The sequence below is a fragment of the Calliphora vicina genome, chromosome 1 (genome assembly GCF_958450345.1).
Source record: "Calliphora vicina chromosome 1, idCalVici1.1, whole genome shotgun sequence".
NCBI classification, from domain to species: domain Eukaryota; kingdom Metazoa; phylum Arthropoda; class Insecta; order Diptera; family Calliphoridae; genus Calliphora; species Calliphora vicina.
The window spans coordinates 167,586,527-167,609,313 of NC_088780.1; the positions used below are offsets into that span (position 1 = coordinate 167,586,527).

The 22,787-nt window shown below is 30.4% G+C and overlaps 2 protein-coding genes across 6 annotated transcripts; one reads left to right on the forward strand and one right to left on the reverse strand.

The window, feature by feature from the left end:
• Positions 1-963: 963 nt before the first annotated feature.
• FipoQ (F-box/LRR-repeat protein FipoQ) lies at positions 964-6,180 on the forward strand. Of its 2 annotated transcripts, none has more exons than XM_065498112.1 (7): positions 964-1,276; positions 3,491-3,815; positions 3,877-4,495; positions 4,557-4,724; positions 4,795-4,902; positions 5,698-5,793; positions 5,867-6,180. In XM_065498112.1, the coding sequence occupies exons 1-7, from the start codon at positions 1,190-1,192 to the stop codon at positions 6,000-6,002; spliced, it is 1,539 nt and encodes a 512-aa protein (XP_065354184.1). In that variant the 5' UTR covers positions 964-1,189; the 3' UTR covers positions 6,003-6,180. The 2 variants fall into 2 exon arrangements, with proteins under 2 accessions (XP_065354184.1, XP_065354183.1); XM_065498111.1 differs by lacking the exon at positions 964-1,276 and adding an exon at positions 1,695-1,872.
• On the reverse strand, positions 6,060-16,291 carry Trc8 (TRC8 ring finger protein). Of its 4 annotated transcripts, none has more exons than XM_065498108.1 (8): positions 16,031-16,291; positions 15,065-15,841; positions 11,425-11,995; positions 10,815-11,355; positions 10,571-10,745; positions 7,741-7,937; positions 7,484-7,678; positions 6,060-7,370 (listed from the first exon to the last, which is right to left on the reverse strand). In XM_065498108.1, exons 2-8 carry the CDS (start codon positions 15,504-15,506, stop codon positions 7,083-7,085), a joined length of 2,409 nt encoding a protein of 802 aa, XP_065354180.1. In that variant the 5' UTR covers positions 15,507-15,841; positions 16,031-16,291; the 3' UTR covers positions 6,060-7,082. The 4 variants fall into 4 exon arrangements, with proteins under 4 accessions (XP_065354180.1, XP_065354179.1, XP_065354178.1 ...); XM_065498107.1 differs by having other exon boundaries at positions 16,018-16,291; XM_065498106.1 differs by having other exon boundaries at positions 15,988-16,291.
• Positions 16,292-22,787: the final 6,496 nt, after the last annotated feature.

Below are 22,787 nucleotides of genomic sequence, written 5' to 3' on the forward strand. Positions count from 1 at the left end.
AGATATTTATTAGAGCTTAACTACTTTAAGATAAGGCAGTTGTATTGGGAATAGGAGAAATAATGCACTGATTCTAACCAAATTCAATAGGCTTCGTTCTTACGGTAATAAAAAACTTGTGCGAAATTTTGTCGAATTATATTTCAAATTGCGGCCTGTAATTTGATTACAAGGACATCGCTTAACCGACTCAGAAAGTGATCGTGAGCAAGTGTGGGTATAAATATGTTTTGCACGAGGAGCCCTTTTTGGCAGTCGAATAGTGTTTTAAAAAAGAAAATTGCTTAAAATCATACATATGTGTGTTTTGTTGTACCTTACACTACGATAGTGAAGAAGATATAATTCGCTTGTGCTGATGTTTGTAACGCCGAAAAATATTAGTCCAATATCCGATTTCCTGAATAACTAAACTAGAATTCGCAACAAAATTAGGGCAAGGTTTCAATCGGTCCATATTTCACTCAATTCAAATGTATGTATTCCCGAATTAGGACTTTATTTTCTAAAACAATCTACTCCGTCTGTCTGTTGAATTCCCGATAGGGCCCAAACGAAAGGAGCTTAATGAATGAACATAAAAAAATTTGTTTGATATAATAGTGAAAGGTATACATAATTCGGTCCACACCTATTACAAAAAAAACTATCAATTGTTCTGTATTTATTATATATAGTAGTGTATGATGTTTCGTTGTACTAAAGAAAAGTTTATTAACAAAACAAATTGTGTATATTCTAAGAGAATTTAGTGCAATATAAAATGAGAATTATTTTCAAAGTTTTTAAACAAATGGGAAAACACAAAAAGAAAGCAAAAACAAGGTAACTTTGAAATTAATTCAAACAATCTGAAATTGTACTCTCAATATTATTCTTATAAGAATTTATCAATTGAAATCCAATCAATACAATTTTTATGAGAATAAAATCTAATAGACTTTTCTTCAATCCCTTTTATAGGTTGTTATCCAAAAAAAAAAAAAACACTTTGCTTTACGAAAAAAAAGCCATTTCAAAACCAACATCTGTTACTGTCAATGTACAGCACCTAAACCACCAGTATTTAGAGAACGTAAATGTTTGCAGTATCTGTCTTGGCCTAAAATATTTAAAAATTCTTTATCAATAAAAAAATCTGCAACAAAATTTTATTTATTTAATTGATTTCTATAAAATAAAAAAAAACATGGATAATTGGAATGTTTTAGCAGCACAGACCTCATCATCGGCCATTGGAAGAGATGACATTAATATACAATCCAAAGAGAAACTAGTGAGTATCCATCCGTATATAATTAAGTATCTACTTGTAAACAATTTTTATAAATTATTTAACATTCTTTACCTCTCTCTTTCTAAAGTGTTTTTTTTTATTATTTATTGTTCTACTGTATGTAATATTCTAAACAAAACAATTTTTAAAGTCAATACGAAATTTTGAAAAATAACAATACACAACAGCACAGCTGATTGTAATTAACAGATACAAGATACATAAAATCTTCTCTTCTTCGCTCTGGTTTTCAATACTTATGCTCATTATGTCGTCCAACTAAATTTAGAAAATGTATGCTCACAGTTAGTCAAAGTATTTTGGAGATTCCTTATAGTAATAGTGCCTTAGTATTAAATGCGTTCGGTTCGGTTGAATACTCATTGAGACAATAATACGTTTTACATAAGAATTTTAAACGAACCCAAATAAAAATAATAAATATTGAAATTTATTGTATAAAATTTTAATTGTTTAAAATTTAAATAAACAGCAACGTAATGGATTTATCCACAGATATTTGGGGTCAATTGGCTGTAGAAGCTTCACAGGTGTATCTATCGGATGGTACACTTCGTAGCCCCTTCGCCGATACGGTATGTTCTTTTTTTTTTATCAAGAAAAAAGATAAATGTGTCAAGTTCAATATTAAAAAATTGAGTTGTAATATTAAAATTTACAATAATATGAAATCAATTTAAAACATTTCGAAAGTGGAGTGCAATTATTTGTGAAAATGCTGCAGCAATTGTGAATTTTACTTTAAACATTTTTATTATAACTTATAGTATATTATTTTATAAATTGTCACTTCGGAAGTCTATATTTAGAATAAAGCAAAAAATGTTTATGGAGCATACATTTCGAATAACACCCGCCCGCATGTATAAATATTAGAAATAAAAGAAAACAAGAAAAAAAAAACATTTCTTTAGATTCAGAAACAAAAAATGTTGTTAAAAATATTTAAAAAAAAATTATAAAAAATAATAAAAAAAAATATTTAAATTTATGAAATCACTTTCAGTTTTCAAAGTGGAAATGATATTTCTTTGTAATTATTTGTTTTTCTAAATTTTTTTTAATTAATAAATTACACGGAATCTGAAGAACATAAAAAGAAATCTATCGGAATAAAAACCATTGCGAACAAAATGTGTGACAGGCCTCTATATGTAGAATTTAGTAACGGCCTTAAAATTATATTGTAAATAAATTCTTTATATCCTTGTGAATTACATTATAAAACGGTTTACTTCTCTAATTAATTGCTTTCCTAAAATCTTAAGTTTTCTTAGATAGACGATTTTGATAAGATCCGTAAAATGTATACGATTTTTTAAAGTATTTATGTTTACCGGGCCGGGCCACCTAATGTTTCCGTCAGATTGGGCATATAAAATGTTCATAAAGGAATCCGATGAATGTTTTCGTTTTTTTTTTTTAAAAACGAATTCACATATTTTGCAATTTGCAGGACATTAATTTGTCAATTATTCGATTTTGAAAATTGCTCATTAGATTTCTGGAATTCTATCTGGATTAATCACCGACTTGTACAAACACGACAGACATTTTTGTTTACATTGGTGTTGCTGAAAAAATATACTATTTATTGCCTAATTTGGACCTGGTATGAAATTTACAGGGATTTTTATTCGTTCACTATATTTTGTATCGCTTCGCCGACAGTTTCCGATAAATTGTGATATATCCCTTTTTTCCAAGGGATCCGAAAACATAAAACTTGGATCAAATAAACTTCATAAGTTTGTAAAAGCAAACTCTGCGTGTTCTCCGAACTTTTACTAGAAATTGTTTACTACTTAACTGGTATCATTCAGCATTGATTGATTCAGATTAGGCATGCAACGCTACAATATATTTTTGGACCATTAATTATTTGTTGCTAGGTGGTTTCCTGATTATAATAAAATCCCTAACATTGCTCCTCTACAAAAGTATGAACTTATAATAAACGGTCTCCGGGGCAGTTGACGATTTGGAATATCATTTTAACACCAAGGGATATATTAAAGATTGCACAAAATACTACAGGCAAAATAATTTGTGGAATTTACTTTTTATCCACATTTACCATGTCAGATTTCTGATTTACATAATATGTATACCCAGCCAATTGAAGGAATTTTGTTTAAACAAGCTTAATAAAAATTACAATTAACATAAACATTACTTTTATCAACATTGCAGACAATTGAGAAATTGCCGGATAAAGTTATACTGCAAATCTTTTCGTATCTCTCACACCGTGAAATATGCCGTTTGGCAAGAGTGTGTCGTCGCTGGCGCAAAATTGCCTACGATACTCAACTATGGAAGAATGTATCGTTAAGACCTGAAATATCTGGATTGCATGTGGGTTCATTGGATTCCTTACTATCCTTGATTTCGGTACGTTTTGGCCCTACACTACGCTATATCGAACTGCCAATTGAATTGATTACCCACACAGTGCTGCATGAACTATCTGCCAAATGTCCCAACTTGACACATATGCTGTTGGATTTCTCCACTGGTTAGTAATGTAAATTATTATATTAAATATACATTTAAATTAAAACTTACCTGTCTTGCAGCCATGCAACTTCATGATTTCAGTGAAATGCAAGCTTTTCCCACCAAGTTGCGTTACATGTGCATTTGCTTATCGGAAGTCATCTTTATGGAAGGTTTTATGCGTAAAATTTACAATTTCATCAATGGCCTAGAAGTGCTGCATTTGATTGGTACTTATGAAAAGTGCGAAGAGGAGGAGGAAGAAATTTACGAAGTCATCAATGTTCACAAGTTGAAATCGGCCACTCCCAATTTACGTGTCATCAATTTGTACGGCATTAATTTCATTGATGATTCTCATATTGATGCCTTCAGTTCCAATTGTATACAACTGGAATGTTTGGCTGTTAATTTCTGCAACAAAGTTACTGGTTCCACTTTGAAAACCTTGATACAACGTTCAAAACGTTTGACTTGTTTGTTGATGAATGGCACCAGTTTGAAATCTGAGTTCGTTATGCAGGCCGATTGGGATAAATGCGCTTTACAGGAATTGGATATCACTGCCACAGATTTGTCCACTGAGTGTTTGGTGGACATGCTAACACGTATACCAAATTTGAAGTTTTTATCAGCTGGTCAAATTAATGGTTTCAATGATACAGTTTTAAAACAATGGATGGAATCTGGCATGACTAGGTGAAAATTAATTATGGCAAATAAGCTCTATTGAAATTAACATTTAAATTTCGTTTGGTAGATCTTTAATTTCTCTGGATTTGGATTCCTCAGATAATATAACGGACGATGCTTTGCAAAAGTTTTTAACACGTCATGGCCAACAATTGGCGGCCTGTTGCCTTTCCGGTATGCCTCACATTACCGATCAATTGTGGATGAGTGTTTTGCCGGTTTTAACAAATGCCAAGTATGTTTGTTGTGCTATTTCAATTGTAGGAGTTCATTTGAAATATTTAACGTATATTTATTTGAAACAGGATCATTGTCATGGGCACTGCTGAAAAGTTGGGTGTAAATATTCATGTTGATCAACTCATGGATACTATTGCCTCCAGTTGCGGTAATTTGGAACGTTTGGAATTGAGGTAAATAAAGTGATGTGTAAAATTTAATTTAAATTTTTACTCTTTTTTACGAAGATATTAATGAATTAAGATTTTTTGAGGTATTCATATAAAAAACAAAAAAATGAGTAATCACAGATAGAGCTTCATTTAAAGCTTATTTACAAGATTATAAATGATTTAAAATGTATCGGGTTTTTCTTAAAAAAACCCGATTTTTGCTAAGAAAAATGAGTGATCACAGATCGAACTCCTTTTCTCGATCTTAAGCTTATTTATATTAAAAATAAATTTTTGGTTATTAAAGCTTATTTACAATGTTATTAAGGATTTAAGATATTTTGATTTTTTTTCTTCAAATATTTAAGGCCGTATTCATAACCAATTTTTAAATTTAAACAACATTTTAAAATCAAATTTTGTATGTAAATTTTGCTTTAAAACATTGTTTAAATTTAAAATATTTTTACGAATACGGGGGTCAATATTTATTTTAAACCAATAAAATATCATATTTTAGTTTTATTATTCGAGTGATCGAATAATTTTTAAAATTTCCTCGATTAAACGAATAACGAGTAAAAAGTATTTCATAAAAGATCGTGCAATTTGGAGATTTTGAAATCACTCGATTTACAGAAAAGGGTCGTATATTTATATTGTTTATTATTAATTGGAAAATTATTCTAACTCTACTGCAGATACATTAACCTTTCCTAAATCTTTAGTAGTCATAAAGTTTTCGTTTTTAAGTTAAATTTCAAAAAGTTGGAAATTTGTATATGAGTAAATTACTAAATGTTCTTTTTATTGCAGATGGGATCCTGATAATTTACGTTTTTCGGACAAAAGTCAAAAGGCCATTGATTTATTGCGTGTGAAATGTTTGAAATTACGTTGCATGGTGTTGAGGTGAGCATTGAATTTTGTAGCTATAAAAAGCATTTGATATAAATAATATTCATTATCCTTATTTCGTTAACAGTGATGGTCGTTATTATGAAACAGTTAAGGCGAATTTTGAACGTGCTGATCGTGTGACTGTTGTGCGCACCACCACCTGTTGTCGTGTTTCGCCCTATCATTTGCTCAGTAATTATAATGATTTGATTTTCAATTAAACAGCCGTAACGAACTTAACTAGAAGGGAAACATTGTTACCTAATGACAATTACATATATAGTGAAATTAAACGAATTTATTGTTGATTTTTTTCCGTTTTTAATAATAATTCATGATTTTTTTAATATTTCCATCCTTATATAATTTACAATAATATGAATTTACTTGTTTCCGTTAGTGTTTTTTTTTCGTTTCTGTTCTGAGAGGAGGGAGAGGGAGTAATGTAGAGTTTTAATGTTAGAGTAATTAATGTACGGGATGATGTCTATTCGTGTTTATTTTATTCGTTTTATAAAATTAATCTAAAACATTTACGCTGTTTCGATTTCATCTCTTCTCAATTTTCTTTGTTTAAGTTTAGCTTTTAATTCTATATTTATTTTGTTTGTTTGTTTTTGTGTTATCATTTGAAAAATATACATTGCTAATATTGTTTGTTTATGTTCTGCTAAAGATTTCATTATGATCAGACTTCACAAATATTTTTTTTTTTTTTTTTCATTATTATTTTATTTATATTTTAGTTTATTATTTTAATTAATTATATTTGAAATCATATAACACAATTACAGTAGAAGTAGAAGCGGGTTTTGAGGAGGAAATCATTGTGGAGAGATGAAAATACATACAATACAATTTTTATTTATTTATTTTAAAAATATGTTTTCTAAAAATCCAGCTGCCATGAGTGTAATTAATTTAAAAATGTGTCTTTTGAAGAACGAATGCTGTTTAGAAACTCTTTATGTTTTAATAAAATTTACTTATTTCACAAATAAAAAAGCACAATAGTATTTTTTAATTCTCTAGAAAGTACATAGTTGGTTTAAATACTATTTTAAATTTCCCTTTATTATTAATGATGAGGGGGGAATAGGTAGAAAGGGGAGTGATGCAATAATAATAATAGTTTCTATGTAGTAATAAAAATTATAAACCAATATTTATAAAATTGTGGCTAATAGCACAAAAACAAAATATTATAATAAATCTTAAAAATATAATTTTTTTAATGGTTAAATTTGTTGTGTTTTTTGTTTCAATTTATACATAAGTACACTAGAGTGTTTAAATTATAGTTAATCCTGTACATCAAGATCGGGTGAAAATCGAAAACTATGAGTTGTATTACTAGCCGCAGCCGTAGCGGTAGCAACAGCGGCTGCCGTTGTTGAAGTCGTAGATGTAGTGGTGGCATTTGATGAAGTGGCAGCCACATTGGCTGCATTAAAATTACTGCTGGCAAGACCAGAACTATTGTTATTACTACTACTACTGCTGCTACCAGCATTGGCAGTTAATAAAGAAGCTGTTGATGAAGAACTAGTATCGTCGGAGGCACGACTTCGATTTTCAATGGCATTGTCCTGCAATAAGAGAAAAAAATTATCAAAATAACTTCGAAATAAAATAATTTCACAAGATGACGATTTTATGAAGAGATTGCAAAATTTTAAAAACAAGCCATTTGAATACATACCTCTCTATTACGGTTAGGTAAGGGAACATTTTGTTCTTGTTGTTGGCGCACCTCATCTTCAGCTTCATCAGTTTTATCGGTATACATCATAATTTCATGACATAGAGGACATCTGTCTTGCACATACAACCATTTACGAAGACAAACTCCATGGAAATAATGTCGACATCTTGTAATTTTCGCTGAATACATTTCCTGCAAACCATTAATAATTTCACTATAGAGTTCCAAGTATTATATATCAATATCTAATTTACCTGATAGCAAATAGCGCACACATCATCGAAAACCTGTAGTTGGGCCGTTGTTGCTTCGGGCAGGGAGGATATTTTATGCACGGCTGATCTTCTCTTCATAAAGACCGACCATCCAGAACGGGCCTCACACCAGATATTAAAGTACGCATGGATGCACATCATTACGGCTCGTATGGCGCCTCCTGTAGCATTTTTTGCTATCAAGTTATATTATACGGTACCAATCAACCAAATAAAAATTTTACACGCACACGCAATTTGATTTTTGTTTTGTTTGTATATTGGTATCAAATAAAATAAGAGAAATTTGTGTAGGGAATGTTGAGGTGGGAAGGAGGAAAACAGTTTTGTAGATAGAACGGTGCTCAGTGGGGGAAATACAAAAAAAGTGGAAATAAATCTGTAACTTCTAAACCGATAGTCCGATTTATACACAATTTCCCACGACTATATAGGTGGTGTAGCTGAATTTAAGGAATTTATAATCCGCATTTATTGAGAATGCCAAAATTTCCAACAAACTTTAAAAAATTAGATTTTTTACTCTATTGGTGGTACCGAGGTCCGCTATACATATAAATTCCCTTTGCAAGACATTTAATAATATGTTTTAATTTTTTTAAAGCACTACGAAAAAACTAAATTTTTTTTATTTAAATGCACATAATTTGACTCAGTATTGATTTTGAAAAAATTCTGTTTTGAGCATACTTATAAATTTGTTGCTAATAAAAAAAATAATTTTTTATATTTATAGCATCTATTACCTAAAATTCAGACTAAGGTTGGTAAAAAAAAAATAAAATTTTAAATTGCGAATATCTCGTATACTATAAGAGATTAAATATAGCTACTAAAACAGATCCTTCAAATAGAATCGAGACAAAAAAATTGGCTCCACCCCATTAGTGCTTAAAGTCCAAATTCAAAACTTAAACTCAGCAACACCATCTCTATAGTCGTGGGAATTAATATTAAAATCGAACTATCGGTTTAGAAGATACTGATTTATTTCCACTTTTTTTTCATTCCCCTACTGTGTGACCAATGGTGTTAGAAATAATAATGAAATTACATAAAATTCGAAAGAGATTTAGGAACATGACAACAAAATAATGGTAATGAAGAATGAATTGGTATCGGTTGGATTGGGGGGACGATTACACTTGATAGGGATGATTTAATAATTTATAGTACGCTTCACATGATGTTGTTTGTTATTACAGTTGATTGATAATGATTAGTTCTGACAAAAACCTGGATATCTGTTAAATGGTAGTATAATCATAAACTACTAATCCGTTCTGTATATAACATGGATAATCAGTGGTTATTAATCATCTATTTGAACTTTTATAATACTGTCAAAAAAGAATGATTCATTTACAGCTCTGTTCAGCACGTACGCATATTTCATTACATCAAGAAATATGTGTATTTTTTTTATTATTGTTTTGAATTACCAATATTAATCGGACTTGTTATTATTACGAGAGTCGTAGTCGAAAACTAGTCGTTCTATTGAGTCGAAAACACATATATGGTTAAATCCCAGATAATTGTCACATCAATGAAACTAGCCAATAATTTTTAAAGTTATGTAGTGGTAAAGTCGTAAATACGATTTTTTTGTTTAACAAAATGTTTACACATTTCTTGCCAGGAAATTCACGTTTTAAACAGTATTATACCATAACTGAAGTAGATACGCGTCTTGTGGGCTAGGTCACAACAAAGTAAGAGCACCTCAAAAATGTATAAAAAAAAGTTGATAGTTTTAAAAACACTATCAAGTTTTTGGAGGCACATTCATATTGTATTACAGTTAGCGGTCTATTTTAGATCATATTATAGAAATAAATCGCTGGCGTGTGTTATAATTTTCCTTTGCAAAAAATCTCCAAATCTTCATTCATTTTTTTTTTTAATATTTCGTAATTTATAGAAAGCAAATTAAAAATAGTCATTTATACATTTAATGACTCCAGCTACGATTTCCATTACATTGCTCATATGCGAAAATCGCCGGATTCTTTACACAATCTTTAACTGCTCTCACTTAGTCAAAAAACGAAAACTAAATAAAAAGTTACTTATTTATTGTATTTTATGATTTGTATGGCGCAGTTATAATTATAAATGTAAATAAATTTAAACTAATTGATTAACACTAAATAATGCACAGTATTGTTAAATAATCTACTAAAAATAGATATCGTTTTTTAAAATTTAACCATATTTCCCACGCTAAATTTCCAAACATACACATGAAACGTACTGTAAATAAATTAAAATTTCAACTACCATTTATACCTTCTAAAGTGATGAAATATGATTGTCTTATACATACTTTTGTTTTATGCAACATGATTGTCTGAAACTAATTAGTTTTCAAGAATAGATTATAATACTTGTTGATATTAAAGTTCAAAATGAAATCAACTTATCTCTATACTCAGATGATACTTCAATTTCTTTTTCAATGGAATTCAAAATAAAAAAAGTTAAGTATTTTATAAAGAAAACTCAAATAAAATGGGAGTAGGAATATAGTAAGAAAGTAGAGTTGTGAGCCAATTTGTAACGAAATTAACACATTCATACATAGTAGCATTCATACACGCCAGACACACTCTCTTAAATAAATATTTACAATTTGAACTACAATGAGGTAGCCAACAAATATATACATACATTACAATATGATGAAATAATGAACATTATAGCCATAATAACAATTATAATACAATCAATTGCGATAACATGAAATTTTTATAACTACAAAATGAAAATAAAATTTAAAAAAAGAGCAATTAAAAAGTGAACTTACCTGATTCAAAAACTAAAATCCAAGCACCATTGAAGAAGAGCAAAATACCAAAACAGAATTCAACGGAATTGCCAAAAGCACGCACATAATACAAGTAGTCGTCTAATTTTTCCCAGAATGTTTGACGGCGAGCATCCAATAAGAATAAAGTGTAAGTTGCCAAAGAAACCAAAACCTTAAAAAGAAAATAAATAACAATGTTACAATTTAGATGAAGTAATAGAAAAGTGTTACAATGATTTACCTTTACCACAACCTCTACGGAAAATGCCGTAACGGCCAACAACCATGTTGAGGGCGAATGTCTACTCCACAGTGTTTTCAACAAACACAAGGGCGCAATGACTAGAAAAGCGCACACAGTCAAGGCACGAAAATGTCGTTTGCGCGATGGATTTCGGGCCGCACTCAATGACATGAGTATGGGTGAAACAATATTGTGCAAAAAGTGTAGCAAAGCAGTTGTTAAAAGGCACAGATTGCGACACAAACGCAAGAAACGTTTATCGGGTGACAAGGATGTTAGACCGGTCTGCAATGCCAGTATATAGAATAAAACAGCCGAAACGGTGCCCAAAGACTTTTCCTCATCGTTATCATAATTCAAAAGGTACCATTGAAAGACCTTTCCTATATAGTGGCATATAACCGAAATCACCGAAGTCATGCCCAACACTGACGTTAATGTTTCACAACCATCGACCAGTAACTTCTGAATGGTGGGCAATAAGTTTAGAGTACCAACGCTATCATTCAACAGCATGGAGATAAATTCTTGAGAGAGTCTACAAATAAATAAGTATTAGAAATGGATATTTTAAACAAATATATTTTATTTATATATTAATTAATACCTTACGGTCCAGAAAACTCTTAAAACACTGGGCACATTCAGTCGCTGCCACTCGTTCTCGATGAGGGCAGATAAACCAAAATTACTTACGAAATTCATGGCGTACTGATAACCGTTGTACACGGTTTTACCCGCATCCACGCCACAACTCATCACAGTGATTTTTGTCAGCACCAATGGCACAGCGTCGGCGAGGATGGGTAAATATTGGATCATTTCTGTTTTCAATGGCAACATGGCCAACACAATGGGACTGGCGAATATTAAAGGCATCGATTTCTGCAGCAACTCATAACGGGGACCCAAGTGTATGTAGGCGAACAGCATACCCATAAACCATTGTGCTACCAAGTGCGGCAGCAACGACATTGCCACACCACTCGTATCCATCAGTCGCGTCGAGTTCATAGACATTATATCTTCCAGTATGCACGGACTCTTCTCGAGTAACGCCAGCGCCGAAACATTTGACCAGTGAGAGAGGAAAGTTAGACCAAGCGATATCACAAACATATAAACCATAACCAAATGTCTTGTCCAGAGCAAAAATATACAAGCCGAACATAAAATACCTACAGTAAACAAGGAAATTAGACAATTATTAAATACAAATTATATAATACTCTTTAGTTTTTAAATTAAGCTCAAGTGATTTACAAAATAACTCCCATACTATTTAAAAAAAAAAAATTTTGTGGAAATTGTTATTGATTTATGTATATAACATCCTTTTCCTTAACTCTTATAACTTCGATAATCATATAATGTAAATTTTCTTTTGAGGACAATTTTATTTAGTTTTAGTATAAAGAATGGCAAAAATTGTTTTCATTAAAGGCAGTTTAGAATGACTTAGCAAACTTCTTGGTACATTAGGGACAATCAACATATTGTTATTAAAATATATTCTACGGAATATTAGGTTGAATGTTCTGCATTGTCCTTTAAAATGTATTTCCAAAGAAAATAATTTAAAAATTAAGATTTGTAAACAAGAAAAACTTATCGTTAAAATTTTCTTTATTTTGTTTCACTTCAAATACGGGATTTACACGTTGAGTAAAAGCAAATTCAAAAGAGAATTGCGAAAAGATCATGAGTGAAAAGTCATCGTGAATATCCCGTGAAAGGCGAACGAATGTCGCGTTCGGTAAAACCAGGGTGCCAACTTTTATCGAAGTATGTTTTTCAAAATTACAAAGAGTACTATCAAAACAAGACGGCTCATGGGAAAATGAATCTGAGTCAGTGAGAGTAAATATAGCTGAATTCGTAATGCATTTGGGACAGAAGGCAAACAACATAATAATAGAATTTTGAGTACGGAAACGATTTCCAATAATGCTAAATACTTTTAGAACGCAGCTATATTACTATTAATCGAAAGTTTATTTCCTTTAAATTTTATTATTTATTGCAATTACGTACTTCTAAAAAGAAAAGTACAAATATAAACAATAATGTGCATACTGAATTTATAGCATATTATTATTTAGTAAAGAAGTATCGCATAAAACAATAATAATAATAAATACTGTTGAATCATCATTAGTTTTAAGTAGTTGAATGAATTAATAACAAACTGACCAAACAATACGTGTTTATTTTTATTTAGTAGCTGAAACAGAGAAATATAATTTAAAACGACTACAACAAAAACAACTAAGAAATGGAAGAAGATTGGGGCAAAAATTAAACAAAACAAAATAAAAATATGAATAAAATCACAATTATTTTGCAAAAACAAAAACAGACACAAACTGTTAGAATAAACTTGGCGTAATATTTATTTATGTTAGAAAAAAAATAAGATAAACAATAAACACATATTAACATATGATAAGTGCAATGAAAAGGGGACAACAAATATTACTACTAGTGCAATAAAACTAATTTGCATGTAGTTCTTCAGGTCTATTAAAGTAATAGTTTACAATACTTTTAATGAAAATCATAAATCTTGTAAGTCAAAAAAAAAATAACTCTACAAATGATTTTTTGGGCACCAGCTTTAAGAAATGTATTGAAATCATTGAACTGTTTAAAAACATGACTGCTTTCTTTTCAGTTATCAACCTCACACAAGGAACCAGCATGATTTTAAAAAATAAATAACAATGCAAAAATTTAAATTATATAATTATTAAATGCACATTATGAACTTATTGATTGATAAGTAATAATGATTTCAATTTATTGAATTTACAAAAATGTGTCGTTACCTCCAAAGAAGTTAAAGGAATTAATGTAATTAAACATTCATTCAAGATTGGCTACCGTTACTAAAGCTGTTATTATCGTTAATAACGATACGGAAAGAATCGAAAATCTTATATGTAAATAGGCCAAACGTTTTTTTGTGGTACACTTTTAAGTATGTTATTGTCCACCAATATTGATGAAACTTATATGGTTTAAGAGGTTATTTTCTCTAGATGTTCACAATAATTTTTTTTTTTTTTAAATTCTTTCCATAAAAGTAGTAAAAAGCGTTTTAAATTTGCTTGAAAAACAACATCTAAACACACATCTAAATACATACACATGCATTTGTACACACACGTGAAAAATATTTTTGCATATATGTACTCAAAAGTAACTGTATAACATCGTTATTAGTGGTCGAATTTTGACCACCAGTCGGTCCTAGTAAATATAAAATAATGAAAATATAGTTTTGTTTTCTACAATTCATTTCCACTCAAAGTACTCGCTTGTATTATAAAACAGCACATAAATAAAGTTAATATCTTATACAAACTTATAACATATTAATTTTATTTAAATTTTTGTAAATTTTGTTGATAATTTAAGTCAGACCGAAATTACGGATATTATTATCAAAATATGTACCAGCAAAGGCCATTACGGATTTGAAATACATTCATAGAGACGCAATTAATTCTTTGGTAGCAGGATACCATATGAATATCGTACTTATAGGTCGACCACCACCGATACCAGACGCCGAGAGAATTATATCAACTCATTTTAGCCCAGCTAACATCTTTTGGTGTATCATCTAAAAGAGTATTTTATGATTGATGTACATTTTGTTGTTGTTTTTCAAATAAATCACTTTTTAACCATTAATGGGCATCATTTTCGAATCATTTTTTAAACGTACAACTATTAATCAGTACTCAAAAAAGACTCGGTTTGGTGGTTCTTGAAAAAAAAAAAACAATCTTCCAAATTCTATTTGGGTTTAGACTAATCATTTAATTAACAATTCGGTTATCACAACCAAAACATATTTTCTCTGTGCGACAATAACAGGCAAGCACCTAGGTCGACTTAATACAAATTGAAAATTTTAAGTTCTTAAGAAATTATCGAGATTTCTTACAATCACAACAACCATACGTATTATGTATATGTGGTTTATTGTGATTGTGTGAAAGCTTGAATTTGTGCAAGGGTAAAAAACGTGACGTGAATTACCTTGTTAAGAATATATATTTTCTGTTTCTTCCCATATCTTTTATCTAATACAAAAAAACCTACTGGGTAAAACAATTCACACATTTAAGTTCTGTATACAAAGGTTTTTTTTTTGTTTTTTATTTTATGTAAATTTCTTTTGTTTTTGTTATTTTCATTTGTTTTTGATTCGTCCGTCGTTCACTTTCTTTACTTACCCAATATACAAATAATAATTTTAACTGATAGTGTTGAGAATGGATCCAACATATAAATATCTGTAAGTATATCTTCCATGATAGCGCCGAAGATACCACTTAGAATGCTAACCGCAGTGCCAGTAACCGTGGCATTTTCCGATGTGGCATTTGCGATATTTGTGACGTTATTCATAATATTATAGGCAACATTTGACGCTGCAGACGATGATGAGGCATCGGTGCTGTTGTTGAGCAGGTTATCGTGTGATGAACTAATGATGTCGGTTTCAGGTATGCCAATAACATTTAAACCTCCACCACCGGCATCTACACTATTGTTCGTTTGGTATGATCTACTGGGTAGCCCCATGCCAATCTTCAGTATTTCATCAATCACCAATATGGGTGGCACACGCATAATGACATCCACCATGCCTAGAACTTTGGTACGTATTGACATTTTATTTTTTATGCTGTGCTGGTGGTTGTCGTCACTATTTAATAAAATGGTTTTTCTTTCGATTATAGATTTACTTATTGTATTTTCTTCCTTTGTGTAGCAACACGTCAGTAACTTCTAGAGTCTAATCACATTAACAAAAAATATATATTTTTTTTGGGTTTTTATTAATTTTTGATTTCGCAAGGTCTCTTTATTTACTAGGTTTATGTGAATATATTAATGCGCGATAAAAGTTCAGAAATTCTGTTTATAAAGTCTTAAAGAAGGAGGAATGAAAATTGCAGCAAATTATTCGTAATAGGTTGAATTTGTTTTAGGAATTCCGAGTATGCCTATATTTAAATTACTTTAACACAAATAACAACAACTGCAAAGAACAAAGTTGCAAAAGTGGGAATAAACGCTCTTTTCAAGTGTTTTTTTTTTCTTTCACTTGTTTGTGCTGACAAAAATCACAAATAAAAAAAATTAAAAACACCTTGCCAGCGCAACCTTCAGCGAACTTTACACTTTTTATTTGCCTTTTTTCGTCTCGTTGTCGACAGTTTCGTTCGCCTTATTTTTGGGGTTTTGCAATTATTTTATTTGTTTTAACACTGATAATCGAGTAATTTCCAATGATTATGAATTTAATTAAGCCGTATTTTAAGAGTATTAAACAAACAAATTTAATGCTGCTAATTGAAATGATTTCGTTTCGTACTGTTTGTCTATGCTTATTTTCATTTCTTTTGACAAAAATTGCTAAAAGTAAAATTTTCTCTATTCTTCCTCTTGAATTTGCAATTCCAAAAACATTTATCGAAGAATGTCAAGCATAGGGAATAAGTAATGAATGACGTACATAAAGGAATGTCCAATTAGAATAGAGTTGTATTTTCTGTTATCTTTACATTGGAAGAGGAACAATACGGCAACCATGCTGGTTTCTGTATTTACTTAGTGTGGAGTTGCCAATCAAATATACTTCCCATTCATGATAAAGCAGTTTCAATATAAGGTTAACAATTAATTAGGTTGGTAATGCCATGAAATTTTTCGTGGAATGGGGTGAGAAAATTCACCGATTTTTTTTAAATTAGTTTGAAAATAAATTTTTTTAATTTTAAATTTATTTTTCAAAAAAAACATTTTTATTAATTAGGTTCCCCAGTTGAAGTTTTAAAAAAATTTACATATTTACATATTGGAAAACTTTAATTTTAAATTTTAACCTTATATATTATATGGCAGAGCTACAAGGCCCAAATTAAGGTCCCAGTTGATAATTTTAAAAAAATTAAATTTTCAGTTAGAAATGTAATAAATATTTCACAGTCGCTTTAGAAATATAATATTGTTACGAAATTGTACTTGAATTCAAATATAACGATTTTAACGGCTGATTTAAAAGTAGCATTATGCTTTCAAGTAACAGTGCTGTAAAACTGTAACATATCTGTGGGCATTGTTAAATAAAAGCTTTCAGTTGATTTGATTGTAAGTTGGCAACGCTGTATTCGAGTTCGAATAATCAGTTAAAGAACATTGTATAAAGTACACCACAGATGGCGTATGATCTAGAATATTCGAACTTTGACAGTTAAAGAGCTTTCTAGATGGTAATGCAGTGTTATAAATAGTGGCAGAGGTTGCAGTCGTGAGTGAGTTGATCAGAGACGCTTTTCGAAGAAACATCATCTAAGTGCCTTAAAGTGTGGTGTGTTTTTCAAGTAAATTCGTGTACATTATAAATTGTGTCTTTAATTCTGAGAATTTATAAACGTGTATAAAAAACATTGAGTGGCTATTTAATTCTGTTGTTGTTGTACATTTTAAAGAAATAAAGAGTTGTTACAATTTTCAAACTACTAAACGGCTTTTATTTGCAATAAAAAGTATCCGGTTTATTTAAAGGAAATAAACCAGCGTTTTGAAAAGGTTAAAACGTAACAATATATTTAGTACTGCAATAGTCGGCAATGCAGTGCAAAAAATATTGTTACTTTGTCCTTTAAATAAACCGGAAACTTTTGATTGCAAATAAAAGCAGTTAAGTAGTTTAAAATTGTAACAACTCTTTATTTATTCAAAAGTACAACAATAACACTATGTGTCTTTAATACACGTAAACTTACTTAAATTACACTTTATAACGTACTAGACAGTTGATGTTACCTCTAACAGCGCTTATAATAAACTCATTCAACTGCAACTGTAGTCACTATTTATTAGGGTATTCAATTAATCGGGTTTCTGATTTAATCGGTTAATCGAGCAAATAATTAACCGAGGCTTAGATTTATTCGGTTAATAATCGGTTAATTTAAAATTATTCGATTAACCGAATAATTTCTATTTTCATTTTAAATTGAAAATACAACAACGAATTTTGTGTACAAAAACATAAAAAAACAGCAAATAAGGTATTTGAGATAATTTTTGTAAACTTATCGACTATTTGCTGCAACAACGTCATAACTCAAAATCCGTATTTTATGAACTGAATAATACAAAATATGCGCTGTTTTATAATAGTTTCATCAGTTTTCAAAAAAGTCAATTTTCTTTTGTGTGAGAGTGTTTTTTTTGTTGTAAACATCAAAATTAAAATTCATGTTTTCTCGTATATTTAATAAGTAAAAATTTGGGTTATTTTCTGAAATCGCATGATTTGTTGAAATTTTTTTTAAGAAATAGTAAAATGTCACAAAATATTCAAAAGACGAAACGACTTTTTTTAATTATAACGTTATTGCAGCAAATGAGCGATGTGTGAGTTTTTTATATAATTTAAACGATTTTTTTCTTTAGATTTAATAAAACTTTTCTTGGAAAAAAAATGTTGGAGAAATCAAAAGCATGATAAAGAATATTCCTTTTTGGATTGTTTTAGATTTTGATTAATTTTTTTGAAATGAGTCCTTTATCATAATTAAACGAAGTTATGATAAAGGACTCATTTCAAAAAAAGTTTCGTCTATACATGTATGTAAATACAAACAAAGTTTGAAATACATGTAAATTAAATATGTCAGTTGTTATACATACTCACTAATCATGTTTATTGGATGTTCAAAAAATATCTAATTTTAATTTGAAATTTGTATTTGAATTGAAACGTAAAAATAAATACAAAAAAATGTTTAAAGTGTAAAAAAAGGAATTTCGGTTAATCGACACAAATTAATCGGTTTATTTGTTATTTGAAAATCGGCAATTTCAAATTATTCGAACAGTTAACCGTCTAAAATTAATCGGTTAACCGATTAACGGTTAATCGATTGAATACCCTACTATTTATACACACAGTCATCTTCATTGGAGTAGCCTAGATTATTTTTAACGGTCAAAACTCGTATATTCGAATTCTAGAGCTTTCGATGTTAATGTTAGCAGCTTAAATATTTAGTGTTGCCACACTTAAAAAAAGTGGTAAGTCCCGGTCCACATTGTGAAACATTTGCTGAAAAACATTTTTAAATTCTCTTTTGAAACTGCATTCGTGTCCACACCGTGAAGTTTTTGACATTTCTGTACAGAACGAATACGAACGAATAAATGTGGATGACATACTCAACAAAAACATCATGTTTTGTAAATCAATACCAGAAAATACTATCCAAAATCCTGGTACGACAGGTTTCGCGATGAAACATACTACCAACATGTTAATTGAAATAAATATTGGTTCAATAAAATGGTAATTATCGACTTGTTAGTAGTTACGAATTTCTCGTCAAATATTTGATAAATGTGAACGTACCTTTAGGCATAGAGAACATAGAGCGGAAACTCGAAAAAAACTCAAACAAAAAAATTACTCAAAAAAGTTACACATACGAGTTAGGTTTTTGACAACTGAGTTAGGTCTTTGACAGGAGAGTTTCCGCTCTATGTGTCTTCTCTATGCCTTTAGGCGTTGACCTAAGACAATAAATAATAATGTATATTTTAAAGTTTTTCTGTATTTGTTTGACTCATATTTTTTATAAGAACATATGTATATGTAAATGAGTATAAGTATATTTTTCTATTGAAATAGGTATATATATATGTATGTATGTATGTATGTACATTGTATCTATCTGTTATTGTAATTTAATCCACCATTTGATCATTTTATAACAACAACTTCGACTATGATGACAAACACAACCACAACAATAAACATTCAGTAACAACAATTAAGCATTTACATTAATTCAAAAACACATCAAATCATTCATCTCTTCAACGAAATTGTCTACAACATTTAATGTGTTTAATCAGTCGTAGTAGTTTTTGTTTCTCGTACAACTAAACTAAACGTCCTTACAAATCTTTAGATATAACAACAACAACAGTATGTATTTTATGTATTTCAAATGAAAATTTAACCAAGTCAATGCCCAACCAAATACAATATAAATGGAACGAACTACTACTTACTACATCCGTACAAAAAAAACAGAAGAAACAAACAATCCACTAAATATAAAATGTGCATCTGCGTTCCGTACATTTGTCTGTTTGTTCAGTCAGCCCTCAGTGCATTCATTGCCAGAGCATTAATGTTTTTGTATCATCATCAAGTAGTCAAGTTAACAGTCGAAGAGAAGTTCGATTCAAAATAGATTTCTACTTACTATCAGGGATGTCAGATGTGACGATTTTTTGCCAAACATTGCGATTTTTAAACTTTCTTGGTGGCCTTTGAGGCCAAGAACGAATCATGCTAAATCTGTTCCAAAGTAACGCGTATCTCAGAGAGAGCATTCTCCATTGATGGAAGCAAATAGTAGTCGGATGGGGCACGGTATGGATTATACAGCGGATGAGGCAAAACTTCCCAACCACGTCATTCTAAATAGTTTCTGACAGGTATTGCACAATGTGCTCGAGCGTTGTCATGATGGAATATTACGATTTCATGTCTGGCCGCATATTCTGGTTATTTGTCGGCAAATGCTAGCTTTAAACGAATCACTTGTGTTCGGTACAGGTTTCCATTGATGACCTGGTGAAATCTCAGCAGCTCATAATATATAGGACCCTTTTGCTGCCACCAAAAACAGAGAATCACCTTAGCGCAACGGATATTTGGGTTTTGCTTGTTCCCCGGGTTTCATGATTTTCTTTTATAGCTTTCAAGGTCTCTCGGCTTCAATTCGAACGGTACCCAATTTCCGTATTTTTAGATGAATCCTGCTGCTCGCAAGTTTGCAAGTTCTTGTTGAGTTTGACAACAATCTCCATGGAGTAATGCCTCCAATTCTTGGTCTTCAAACTTTTTTGGCTAGCCTGAGCGATATTTGTCTTCCGTGTCTAAATCACTACTTATGAACCGCACAAATCACCTCTCGCACTTTGAAACCAATGGAACACAGTCAGTAATCGGTTTGCTTCAGCGGCACTTTTTATAACCTTCACCTTTGTGAGAAGGGTATATATAAGTTTGTCATTCCGTTTGTTATTTCCACAATATAATTTTCCGATCCTATAAAGTATATATATTCTGGATCCTAATAGATAGCGGAGTCGATTAAGCCATGTCCGTCTGTCTGTTGAAATCAACTTTCGAAGACCGCAAATAACGTACATACACGATTCATACATGAATATCTCCGGAATTCATCCGACTCGGTTGCTATTTAAAATCGAGAAAATCGGTCCACAAATGGCTGAGATATAAGGAAAAACCAGGACAACCTCGATTTATGACCTATATCTGGATTACTAAGTCATTAATATGACAATATTAATATCTAATAATATATATTTCAAAGACATTTAAAACGACGTATATAAAACCATAGTAAGTTGGACCTAAATGGGTCAAAATCGAAAAAATATTTATTAATCCGAATTTTTTTTTTAACAAAAATTTTTTTTCGCTAAATATTAAAAAAAGAAATTTAAAAAACAAAATTTTTTTTTTAAATTTAAACCCTTGTGGACCAAGGCTTTAAATCGTTGAAAAAGTTTTATTTTTTTGTTTAAATTTTATTAATATATTGATTAGTTTTGTAACTTTTATAACATTTTCAAGTCAATTTATGGTATTTTACGAAACAGTTGTTTTTGTCATTACAACACTAATAAACAGCACAATGAGAACGTGAAATAATTCACCGTTATTCTGGGTAATCGAGTTTGCCAATAGGCAAAACAATTATATTATTCCAAAGATGATAGAGTACTTCAAAGATTCAAAATATGTTTTGTTTTCATATTGTAGGTTATTATTGTTATGGTACTTATAAGTACCGTCGGTCAACAAAGGGTTAAAAAAAAAATTCAAATTTAAAAATTTAAAAAAAAAAAATTCTAATTTAAAAAATACCAATTTGAAAAAAAAACTTAAAAAAACTGGAAAAAATATCGCGTTCAAAAAATAAACCATATACATATTGTAAATCCCACATTTTAAAGTCGTACACCTTGATTCCTACCTAAGAGTAGGGTTTAGAAGATGAGATATTATCGAAGCCAAAACTTATGTTGAGCTAAAAATTTTAAGAAATTAAAAATTGGAAACTTTTGGCGATTTCATACATACAATACAATTTGGCGATGAAGTTAAAAAAAAAATCTGACAACTCTGTTGGCAGGCTGTGCAGTAAGGAACAACTCGCAGCCTGGTTGCTTTTATTGTAATGGTGATGATGTTCGTATTAGTAGTTGTGATGACGATGGTGATGTTTGGGGAAACTTAAAATGCCAGCAAAAGAAGTGTAGGAATTTTTATGACCATACAAAGCGCACAACAATTGCCAATTAAAATTTTTCCACAAAGACCAACTGCAAAAAACCAAAAAAAAAAATAAAAGAGAAAAACCAAAAAAATACAAACCAACGAGAAACAGAAAAAAAGGGTTTTGTGTACGACTAATTAATTGCTTTGCTCACGTTTTTCGCGCAAAATGTTTACCGGAAAGAATCAATCCAACCAAACCCATCCAGTTAGTCAGCCAGCCAGCCAGCTAAGTTAAGAAGATCATTTAGGTTTGTAAGAAAGCGAGCGAGCGAGCAAGTATGAAAAAAAATTGACTTGAATGGTTTGTAGCCTCTCGATAGTTTGTTAAGCTTATGGTTAATAGTGAAACTATTAGAATGGAAATAAACTAAACATACTACTTGTGTAGTACTCCCTTGGCTAACTAAATAGCAGTCAAGTATTGCAAGTTGCCAGGCTGGCAGAGTTCGGTATACAGGTATACAGTTTGGCTGACTGGCTAGATGATGCTTGCTTCATGTTGCTGGAGCATGGCTGAATAAATAGTTGGTTGGCGGCACTTCGTTGTCGTCATTGTCATT

Excerpts from the sequence above, each read along its gene's own strand:
- FipoQ (XM_065498111.1), top strand. The coding sequence starts at position 1,777 with ATGGATTTATCCACAGATATTTGGGGTCAATTGGCTGTAGAAGCTTCA. Across the intron at positions 4,725-4,794 it reads CCGGTTTTAACAAATGCCAA|GATCATTGTCATGGGCACTG; the intron begins GTATGTTTGTTG and ends TATTTGAAACAG. Across the intron at positions 4,903-5,697 it reads TTGGAACGTTTGGAATTGAG|ATGGGATCCTGATAATTTAC; the intron begins GTAAATAAAGTG and ends TTTTTATTGCAG.
- Trc8 (XM_065498108.1), bottom strand. The coding sequence starts at position 15,506 with ATGTCAATACGTACCAAAGTTCTAGGCATGGTGGATGTCATTATGCGT. Across the intron at positions 11,356-11,424 it reads AGAGTTTTCTGGACCGTAAG|ACTCTCTCAAGAATTTATCT; the intron begins GTATTAATTAAT and ends ATTTATTTGTAG. Across the intron at positions 7,679-7,740 it reads TGTGCGCTATTTGCTATCAG|GAAATGTATTCAGCGAAAAT; the intron begins GTAAATTAGATA and ends AATGGTTTGCAG.